The sequence below is a fragment of the Petaurus breviceps genome, unplaced genomic scaffold, assembly GCF_028583685.1.
Source record: "Petaurus breviceps papuanus isolate PSGF00001 unplaced genomic scaffold, PetGlider_PUasm1.0 90823, whole genome shotgun sequence".
NCBI classification, from domain to species: Eukaryota; Metazoa; Chordata; class Mammalia; order Diprotodontia; family Petauridae; genus Petaurus; species Petaurus breviceps.
In genome coordinates this window covers 9,863,299-9,874,751 of record NW_027187352.1, presented here as the reverse complement: position 1 = coordinate 9,874,751, position 11,453 = coordinate 9,863,299, and the positions used below count along the sequence as shown (strand labels likewise).

Below are 11,453 nucleotides of genomic sequence, written 5' to 3'. Positions count from 1 at the left end.
CACACACACACACACACACACACACACACACACACACACACACACACTGTCTGAGTTGGTATTTTGCTTTGGGGGCTCACTTATGAGAAGGTTCTTGTGATTACCTCAGAGTCTCGAGATCCTGCCTGCTGGGATGTAAAGGCTCTCTTGATCCAGGGATGTATGTAAAGTGTGTAGTTGATTCAGGGACTCAGAGGCCTGTTTGTTGGTCCTTATTTCTCTGCTTGTACTTTTTCTGTGTTTTCTCTGAAGTTCAGGGAGCTGACTTTTCTCCAGAACTAGTGAATGTAATTTAAAAAGATTGTTGACCCCTTAAGCAGCTATCTTTCCTAGTAAAGCAGATCTAAGAACCTGTGCTAGCCACCATCCTGGGGATGCCAGTGTGGCTGCCACTACAGTTTTATAGAAATTACCACTATTCTATTTGCTTGTAAATATGATGTTTTAAGATTTCTGGCCCAGGCCACATGCATTTGGCAAAGTGAATAGAAAAGAACTTGAAGTTAACAAGACCTAAGTTCAAGTCTTGCCTCAGACACTTAATAGTTGTATAACCTTGGGCAAGTTTTTTTTTATCACTTTGAGCCTCAATTTCCTCATCTGTAAAGTGGAGATGATCATGACTCCCACTTATTATTATTAGTTGTTATTGTGGAGTCATTTCATTCTTATCTGATTCTTTGTGATCCCTTCTGGGGTTTTCTTGGATGAGATATTGGAGTGGTTTGCCATTTCCTTCTCCTACTCATTTTACAGATAAGGAAACTGAGGCAAAGAGGGTGAAGTTACTTGCCTAGCTATGAATATCAGAGTCCAGACTTGAACTCAAGATGATGAGACTTTTTGACTCTGGGCCCCCACTCTGTGCGCTATGGTGCCACCTAGTGGCCCTGCTATAATTACAGGCTTAGTTACATGTATAGTTAACGTATTACACTGAAGAGTCTTGGGTTTCAGTCCCAGTTTTTCCACCGACATCCCATGAGTTTTGGGGCCTACCCATAATAAATCCGTGATACCTCTGGTCTTCCCACAGATGGCTTGGTGGACTGCATGGACCCTGACTGCTGCTTACAGCCCCAGTGTCACGTCAATGCTCTGTGCCTTGGTTCACCCGACCCTGTGGACATCATCCAGGAGACACAGGCCCCCGTGTCCTCGCAGAATCTGCGCTCCTTCTATGACCGCATCAAGTTCCTTGTGGGAAAGGACAGTACCCACATCGTTCCTGGAGAGAATCCCTTTGACGGAGGGTAAGTAGCCTGGGTCTGTGGTTCTTGACAAAGCCCTTTCCTTACCATGACCCTGTCTGTGAGGCAGGGAATGCAGGAATGATTGTGCCCATTCTGCAGATGAAGGCTCATAGCAGGAAAGTTTGCTTGACCGTGATAATGTCTGGTAAATGTCAGAGCTGGGATATGAATCCAGGAGTCCTGGTTAAAAGTCCTGGGCTCATATCACCACATTGTTCTACCTCAGTCCTCACAGGGCCAGGCAGGAATACCCTAGGGAGAGGATTAGAATGACAACAACCAACCAGCCCTAGGGACCTTCAGGTAGAAAACAGATGGGAGGCTCCCATTATTAACAACCAAGTCTTGTCTCTGCCTCCAATTAAAATAGGAGTTCTGCAGGCATTAACAGCCAAGGACTATTTCTGCCTAGCAAGGAGGGCAGGACTCTATTTTTGGAAGGAACTTTGAAGATCCTTTAATCTAACCTTCTCTCCCTCCCACTGCCCTTCTCTTTCCCCTGCTCGCCCCCAGCTCTCTTGCAGCCGTCCCTTATGAAACATTCCTAACTAAAGGTCTTCCAGCCTCTGCTCAGACACCTCCATCGAAGGGCATCTCATTATCCCCATCCAACTGCTGGACAGCTCTGAGTCTTAAAAGTTCTTCCTTAGATTGAGCTGAAATACGCTTCTCTGTAAACTTGTGCCCGCTGGCCCCAGTTCTGTCTGCTGGAGCCACACAGAATAATTTGTCAAAGTGACTGCTGGAATATCTGGCTGCTTGAACTCTCCTCATCACATCCTGGGCTGCTTGGTTTCTTAATTGATGCTTAACGGGCCAGATAACAGCTTGACTCTGCTCTGGCAGCTTGGAGAGACAGACAGACAAATTATGAAGTAGAAAGAACACAGAACTGTGTCCCTATGAGACAGATGAGGAAGCCAAGAGCAAAGAGGCCTACATGGTTGTTCAATCATTTTTCAGTTGTGTCTGATTCTTTGAGACCCCCTTTTCTTGGCAAAAGTGCAGGTGTGATTTACTGTTTACTTCTCCAGATCATTTTACAGGTGAGGAAACTGAGGCAAATGGGGTTAAGTGACTTGACCAGGGTCACACAGCTGGTAAGTGTCTGAGGTCAGACTTGAACTCAGGTCCTCCTTACTCCAGGCCTAGCACTCTTATCCAGTGGACAACCCAGCTGCCTTGACGTAGTAATCTTACTGTATTTTCCTCCTCTTTAAAATAAATGCATTGGCCTTGATTCCCCTCCTAAGGTCAATTCTTGCTCTGACTTTTGGTCTTCTAATGTCCTCTTTTCTAAGCTCCTTTCTCACTCTGAGGTCCTATTTTCTGTTTTCAACATAAAATCCCTTCCAAGACTGACAAATGGTGGTTTTGTAATTCTCTAGAATTAGAATCTGCCTGGTTAGCCCTTGGGGGAATCTCATCAGTAGTATAATCATGGCCTTCCCTTTCACATGCTTAGAAGTAACTTTTCTAGGTGTGTAGTTAATTTAATAGTCTTATCCTTCTCAAAATGTGATATGCTTTCAGACTATTTCGGGCACCATCATGAGCTATTTATTTTTGCCCTGCTCTGTTCACTGATCTGACAAGAAGTCTTCAACAGGGTTTCTACTTAGAGTCAAAGCCATTGGATAATAAAAACACATCTAGCAATGTAAGTGTGGAGTGCCTTATTGAGTATCATTTGCTGTGACCATCTGTTCAGTAGATTCCCATGGTTATTATTAAGAATAACTATCTAGTCTTTCTGACTATAAAGGATGAGGTGTAATGATGAAGTCACGAGACATTCAGATAAACATACCAGAAATTAGACTCCAAATTAGGGGGTGCCACCTTAAAGGACTCTCTAGCTTCAGTTGTGTGCCATGCAAGAAAATCAGTCTGAATCAGGAATTCTTGACCTTTTTTGTGTTATAAATCCCCTTTGGCAGTCAGTCTGGTGAAGCCTGTAGATCTCTCAGAATAAGGCTTTTAAATGCTTTTAAATAAAACAAAATACATAGGATTACAAAGGAAGCTAATCATATTGAAATATACTTCTCAGAATGTCTTTTAAGTTCACAGATCGCAGTTTAAGAACCCTTGGATAAATTAATATTTGATGCCCAGAAATTGTTTTTTGCTCAAAATGATATTGACTGAACAGTCGCTCAATTATTTACCATACTGGCCTCCAAATACCTTTTGACCTTTTCTAAAAAAAATCAAACATGCCTTCATAGGGGAAAATTTGCCTTCACAGAGAAAGAGGGGAAGAGAATGTTCTGATGTCACTGTCTGAGATTGCTGAAAGGGTCTTGCCTTCAGGGAAAAGAAAAGTGTCTTAAGGAAAAAGAATCAGGCTACAAGAAATGCCTTTAGGTACTCAATTTATTCTAGACTAATTCCCCTTGTTCTTCCTGAGCTCTGAGTAGCTTGCCTCCCAGGGTCCGGCTTTGGTAATGCGACCAAGGCAAACCACCACATGAACAACTTCTTTAACCAAGAGATGCCCCAACAAGATCTAGGAGCAGATCCAGAAAGGTACCTGAAAAGATCCCAGCTCAGCATGGATAGGATGGTTCTCTTGGTTCATACAGTCCCTTCCTTTTCTTTGTTTCATTTCTATTCAGTCCTTCCTTCTGCAGCTTCTCAGTGGTCAGGGTACCTTCAGAAATGATAGATAGATGACTGCTGTTATTATCATTTTAAATATTGAAGACAATTTTTATATAATGTAGAAAAATTTGTAGGAGGTATTCTTAGAATTCAAGGCAACTAGGCGGTGCAGTATATGAAGTGTCAGGTCTGGAAGTCAGGAAGACTCATCTTCCTGAGTTCAAATCTAACCTCAGACACTTGTAAGCTGTGTGACCATGGGCAAGTCATTTCACACTGCCTCAGTTTACTCATCTGTAAAATGAGCTGGAGAAGGCAATGGCGAACCACTCCAGTATCTTTGCCAAGAAAACCCCAGAAGGGTTCATGAAGAATTGGACATGACTGAAAATGACTGAACAACAACAAAATTCTTGGGAAATGGGTACAGGAGTTTCTGATGCCAAATATACATAGCTCTAATGTGGAAAAAAAGGAAAATTGGCTCAAGATATAGATGGATATATACACAGAATTGTTCGGTCAACCTAACTTTTAAAAGATTATTTAAAAAGATGGATTCAAAGGTGGACAATGGCAGATGAATACAAAAATATAGCATGGTTCTGTAAGAATGGCATCATATTAGGGGATGTTCTTTGTTAAAATTCAGCAATTGCTTTTCAAGCATCTATTGTGCGCAAATGCCCTTTGTTCAACGAGTGGGATTTGTGATGGGAAACAACACTCAAGGGGCTTCCGGGCCAAGAGGAGAGCTATGACATGAAGGGGTAGAATCATACAAGGTAAAGTACAAATTGGACAAAGGTGTAAACCAGCACTGTCTAGGAAAAGCACAAGATAACAAAGATCTTAAAACCTGGTCTTTACCTTTATGGACTTTACAATTTAATAGGCTTCTGTTCTATTATATATTATATTTATCTGTATGCATGTGTTATCTCCCTTGCCGCTTGAAAACAAAGTGCTTTATATATCTATTTCCTTTTGGGTTTTTTTTTTTAATTGTGTGAGAAGCAACAATGGTATAATAGATTGACAGCTGGCTTTGGAACTAGGAAGTCCTGGGTTTGAGTGTTGCCCCTGATACATACTGGTTGTGTGATTCTTGGCAAGCCAATAAAATTATTGGTGCTGTGGGCATCTCACTAAGACTAAATTGCAAAGAAAATGATGATGTGTATCAGAAGAGGGAGTTTTGTCCTCTGGGAGTTCCCTGCACAGAAGGAATCATAAGTCCAATCTCTGTCTCTTTCCTTTTTCCTCATTAGTCAGCACAAGATATTACATGTAATAGATATTTAATAAGTGTTTGAAGGAATCCATTATCTCTAACATTCTTTCATGGGAGTGCTCATTGGTTAATGACATTCTACCAAACAAATAGGAAGAATTTAGAGAAATTTGTATCAACTTAAGCAAAAAAAAGAATCATGATATGTGAGGTCCAGCCATCAGCTGAGTAGATATAAAAATTTTTAAAGTAAACTAGTCCCTGCCCTCAAGGAGCTTATTACTCTTATAGGAAATATAGCTAGAATAAAAACATACACACCTTCTATATGTGAATAAATGCCAGAAGGCATATATGTTAAAATAATATTTTATTCATTTTTAACATTACTGTTACTTCTCTACCCACCCACTCCCCCAGTAGACCCCTTCCCTATAAATCAAAACAAACCAACATGCTAGCTGTGAATCATTCTGCCCCTGAAGTCCGAGACCTCTTTCCTGAGAGGCCGGTGTGTTTCAGTATATCAGTTCTCCAGGGTCAAGATTGGTCACTGCATGGATCAGAGACAGGATGGCTTTCAGTGCTGTGGTCATTGTGTAAATCGTTCACTTTCCTCTGCTTGCATCACACTGTCAGCGCAAACGACTCTTAGCAAATTTCTCTAAATTCTTCCTATTGTTGTTTGATAGAATGTCATTAACCAGTGAGCGCTCTCATGAAAGAATGTGAGAGATGATGGATTCCTTTAAACTTCTAGAACATCAGATGTTGGAGATGGCGAGAGAATAGAAAGATGATTTAGGTTAAACTCATTTAGTTAAACCCACATAGAGCAGGCACTTAGGGGAAACTGAGGCTGGAGATAGAAAGTGACCTTCTTCAAGTGAGTTAAGAGGAGAAGAACCAGGATTAGAAGGAGTACAATCGCAGTTCTGAGGTGTCTGCCAGCTTGAAAACTCTGTGTTGTAACTTTCTGTATTCCAGAAGCAGGGGTCCCTTCTTTCCTGGTAGCCTTCCCCAACAAACAGAACCTAGCTGGCTCCTTTCTCCCCATTTCCCTCCTTGATGACAAGCTCCCGGCTGTTACTTAAAAGTGTAATTCTACCCAAAGGCCTTCCAGGATTAAATGCCCTTTTACTAAATTGGAGCTATAAATAATAAACATGCCAGGGAAATTTTTGGTTGCTAGTCATTTGCTGTTCACTTTGTGGTGTCTGAACATTGTTTTGGCTGGTTCCTCGTTTGTCCCCATCCAACCAGTATTCTCATTCTGCAAGCCTGAAAGGGATTGCAAGCCCCCAGGGCTGAGGCCGAATTTCTCAGTACATCTTGTACAACACTGAGCAGGCTGTCAGAGCTCAACAAATAATAATATAATCTATGGTGTATGTTTACATTTGCCACATTCAATATTATGCACCACTGCCCGTGCAGCCAAAGCTCCGACAGACAGCAAGACACCCATCAAGGGAGGAAGGAAAACAGCCCGTGCTGGGGGAACATTGATAAACTGTAAGCCCGCTCAGAATTTCTTTCCACATCAACAAAAACCTGCTCAAAACCAATAGCTGAGCTAGAAGGAAAATAGAAGGGAAAAAAAAAACAGCCTTATATGTCATTCCCCTCTCTGGATCTGTAAGATTACGGAGTGGGACTAAATGATCTCGAAGGTGCCTTAACATTCTGTGTCTGTGTTCTTATGTTCTGTGTCTGACGGTGTCTTCAAATTCCATCATTCTGTGATACAGCTAGGCTTTCAGTTTGGAGTCAGGACAGACCTGATTTCAGATTCTGCTTCAGACACCTTCTGGTAGTGTGACCATGGGCAAGTCACTTAAACATTGCCTGCCTCAGTTTCCTTATATGTAAAATAGGATAATAATAGCACCCTCCTCTCAGGTTGATGCAAAGATAAAATGAGATAATATTTGTCGGGTACTTTGTTAACTTTAAAGCATAGTAGTAGTAGTGGTAGTGGTAGTGGTAGTAGCAGTAGCAGTAGCAGTAGCAGTAGTAGCAGTAGTAGTAGTAGTAGTAGTAGTAGTAGTAGTAGTAGGTTCCAACAATTTATGTTCTATGTTCTGATCTTCCATGCTCTAAGGTGGCAATTTTTACCCTTGGGAAATCTGATGAAGCCTGTGCACTCCTTCTCAAAATTATATTTTTAAATAATTGAAGGAAATGCTGCCTTTCTGGTGGAGGCTACTGAAAATTATGTCATGTTTTTGCAAGTTCACTGACCCCCTGAAGCTTGTCCATGGATCCCTTGAGGGTCTGTGGATCCCAGATGAAGAACACCAGCTCTACAGTGTCTTCCAACTTGAAAACTCTGTGTTGTAACTTTCTGTATTCCAATAACAGGGGTCCTTTCTAGCTCTCAAAGTCTGCAGAACTCCTCAGGGCTATGCAACTGCCAAGCCTATGTCCGTGTATAGTATCATGAACATTGGTCTTTATAAGAGATGGCCCATTTTAAGCTTGTTCTGGGAATTGGGGGCCAAGTTTGATTTTCATAAATGTTATACTAGTAAAACCTTTCACCAGATTCCTTATTTGTTAGTTGTTATGTTTTTTTTTTCCTTTAAGACATAAACCTGGGGAAAATAAGACAACTCCCAATTTAACCTCTTTAACAGGAAGTGAAGTTAATAGATATTTGTCCTCTAAGAAAAGACATTGTGGGAGGGGAAGAGATCGTGGGGGCTTTTTTCATGACAGTTTGGGCCTAGGGAGGGCTAGCCTCTGCCTGTCTTAGCCAAGAGACTGCTGGGAGCAAGAGCCTTGTTAGCCAGAAATTGGAATCTGATGACAGGCCTCCACAGAGCAGAACTCATAGTAAGCAGGAAGGTTAGTTATACATGGGTCTGACATCGTGTCCATGTATAACAAGTCTCTCCAAGGGCTGACAAAACCTTGTATTGTTTCCGTGCTCTCTGTGCAATAATTTGTGCCTTCTCTTGGAGAAGTCATTCATTTTACAGGCACCATCCCCTGGATGAAATTCCAGAGAGTCCCAGTGAGGGCCAGACCAAACTAGTCCAATTGTCTTCACCTATAGCTGTCCCCCAGCAGCACTCAGGAATCTCAGTGAAGGATCTGGGCATCTTCTTTCAGCATGCAGAATGGCCCTCAGTATGTTAACTGAGGAGAAAAGAAGCCTGAGAGAACCAAGGACCACTACTGCATACAGGCAGCATGGGAGAGTGGAGAGTCCTGGATTTGGAGTCAAAAAACCCAGGCTAGGCTTAAATCCTCCTTACTATTGGCATAAACTTGGTGAACCTCCCTGGATTCAGTTTTCTTCTATACAAATAAAAGCATTAAATTAAATAAGCCCCAGGATCTCTCCAGGTCTAAATCTCATGATTCTGTAAACTACTTGGAGAGCAGTCCTGGAGAAGTGAAACTAAAAATGCCATATTCTCCCAGTAGTTAGGACTATAACCAATTCGGTTAACCAGACATTTGTTAATTATGACTCAGGGGAATGAAAAGAGAGCCAGCTTTGAAATCAAGAAGATCTTGGGTTTGAGTCCTGCCTCAGACAGGACTGACTGGGGGATTCATTTTACTTCCTTCTACCTCAGTTTCTGCATCTATAAGATGAAGGGGTGGGACTGGGTGGCTGATAAGATCCGCTCCCGCCCTAGACCTATAATCCTGCGGCCTCTCTGTGGCCTGTCAACTCCTAAAGTCTTTTAAGATTTAAAGCAAGTAGGTTGTTGGTTGAGGATGTTTCCTCACTATAATTTCTCTATACTAGTGAAATCACAAGTCTCGTGTAAAAAAAAAAAAGGGGGTGTATATGTGTGTGTGGGGGGAGAGAGAGAGAGAACATACATACACACAGCCCTGTTCTCAGTGATGGAGAATATGTGAAGTTTAGGTAAGACGAGGTCCTTATTGGAACTCATGAAACTTATGGTCTAATAAGCATATCCACTTCATTAAAATTCTCAGTGATAGATAATGAGTATATTAGAGACGTGCAAAACGAAATTCTCTGGGAAATTGTAAGAGGAGATCTTTTCATTGCCAAGGAAGAGCTGGGCAGGGGGGATCTTCCTGGAGAAGGTGGCATTTGAATTGAAAAGACTGAGTAGCAGGTAATGATGGAGAGGGTGGTCCCTACACAGAGTTGAAAAGGTCCTCCAGGGTCATCCAGTCCAGCCCGTATCTGAATAGGAGTCCTTGGACAACATTCCTTACAAAGCTGCCATCCAGCTTGTCACAACAGGCTAGGCCCCATTCCACTTTGGGACAACTCTCTTGTTAGGAGGTCTTGCCTTACATTGAGCTGGTATTTTCCCCCCTAGAAATTTCATCATTTTCTCCTAGCAAAATAAATCTTATTTCTCTTCATCATTTCAACCCTTTACATACTTCTGTACAACTATTATCTACACACACACACGCATGTACAAACACATGCATGCACACACACATACAAATGCACACACACACATGCATGCACACACACACACACACACACATACACACACTCCTTACCTCTAACACATCTTCCTAGTTCTATGAGCTGAATGTCCCCATTTATTTCAGCCAGTCCTCGTCTAGCCTGGTTTCCAGTTGTCTTATGTTGCAGTCACAGTTCTATCAACATACTCAGTTTTGTCAATGATGCCTTTCCTAAAATGTGGGTCCTGAGGCTTCACCCAGTACTTCAGCTGGGTTCTGACAACATTCTTGCCATTGGGAACAGCATATGAAAAAGATGTGTAACTGGGAAGGCACAGGAGTTGGAAGATGTAGGAATTTCAGCTCAGTCTAAGGAAAGGAAAATAGAAGTTCTTTCAGAGCTAGCCTATGATAACACTTTCTGGTTCTGAATCTTGTGATTTTATGATTCCTTGTCTGAATGGATATAGGTAGCACTGAACTAAGGAGTGTGCTGGTTAATATAATCAAAGCAGGCTAGTTATTGGCCCTTAGGAAGTTCTACAGTTCTAGTTAGAGCTGAAAGGGACTGGAGTCCATCAAACCCCACCCCTTAATTTAACAAATTAGGAAACTGAGGCACAGAGAGTATAGTCAGTAAGTGGCATATTCTGGATTTGAACCCAGCCCTGTGACTCTGAATCCATTGTTCTTTTTACTCTGTTTGCCAAAGCTGCTCATCAGTTTTGTTCCAACAAATATGAATTGTCGCTTTAAAATCTCAGGTCAGGGACTACATCTTCTTCTGATAGATTTTTCTGCCTTCTTCCCTTAATGTCAGAATAATTACCATACCTTGCTATTGCCATTAGTTTGCTGGCCTCAGTCAGTCAGATTATTCCTTTGTCAGCTTTTGTGGACTGGGAAACCCCGTTCACCCATCGTGCTAGAATCATGTGTAAATTTAGGGTAACTAGGTACCTAGCAAGGGCCTAAGGGCCTCTCCTCTAAGTGAAATGCATCATCTTGATTAGCACAGGATGCTGTGACAACTATTTTAAATGCTCACAAGTCCCTTTGGGACTCGCTATTTGCTCTCAGCTGTGTTGAATGTAATTGAAATTGCCTGATAAGTTAATTTCACCACTCTATCTAGACCTGGTAATAATCTACTTCTTCCAAATGAACCTCTCCCTTTGATTTGCCAGTCGAGAACTACCCTCCTCAGGTAGTGAGTATTAGAAAGACCACTGACTTCAGGGTCATAATTTGGGTTCGAATCTGCTGGGTGTGTGACTCTATTTCCCTATATAAACTTCCGTTTCCTTCCCTGTAAAATGAAGGAGGGGCTGAGCAAGGTGTTCCCAAAGATCTCTTCCTGTTCTCAGTCCAATATTTTTACTTTTATGTGACTTACACACACACACACACATACACGCATCTATAAACCTGTCATTGTAACATGGTATAATTAACAAGAACTGAACTTCAGAGACATCTTCATCTTTTTCTGTGGCCTCAGCTGACCCTAACCCCACAGTACAATCATCAAGAAACAGGTGATAAATAACACTTTACAAGTGCACTAGAAGCTGTGTGTCTTCCTAATTATTTATAAGAAGCTATATATAAACATGAATATTATGTTCATCTCTATTCCAGTACCAAGTTTTAATCAGGCAAGGAATAGAGATTTAATGAGTCTTCTATAAGAATCTCTCACCTTTAACAACTCTCTATGGCTGCAAAGCATTCCACACCTACCATTTCAACTGCTTTACTCCTCCCCCCATGAAATTGGGAATGGTTCTTTTTGCAAACCTTAAAGTGTCATTTTTTTCATCCCAATTTTACAAATGAGGAAACTGAGGCTTAGAGGAGTAAAACAATCCTTCTAATTAGTGTTGGAACCTGACTTTGTACACGGATCTTTTGACTCCCACATCCAAGTTCACTTTGTA

At 41.6% G+C, this 11,453-nt stretch overlaps 1 protein-coding gene across 2 annotated transcripts in view; it reads left to right on the top strand.

Annotated features, from left to right (window-relative positions):
* The window catches only part of TENM4 (teneurin transmembrane protein 4), a 1,707,472-nt gene that overhangs the window by 1,567,619 nt on the left and 128,400 nt on the right, over positions 1–11,453 (top strand). For both annotated transcript variants that reach the window (XM_069070949.1, XM_069070950.1), the window contains one exon: positions 1,037–1,253. In XM_069070949.1, the coding sequence (XP_068927050.1) occupies positions 1,037–1,253 (217 nt within the window). The remainder of the gene's footprint in view (positions 1–1,036; positions 1,254–11,453) is intronic.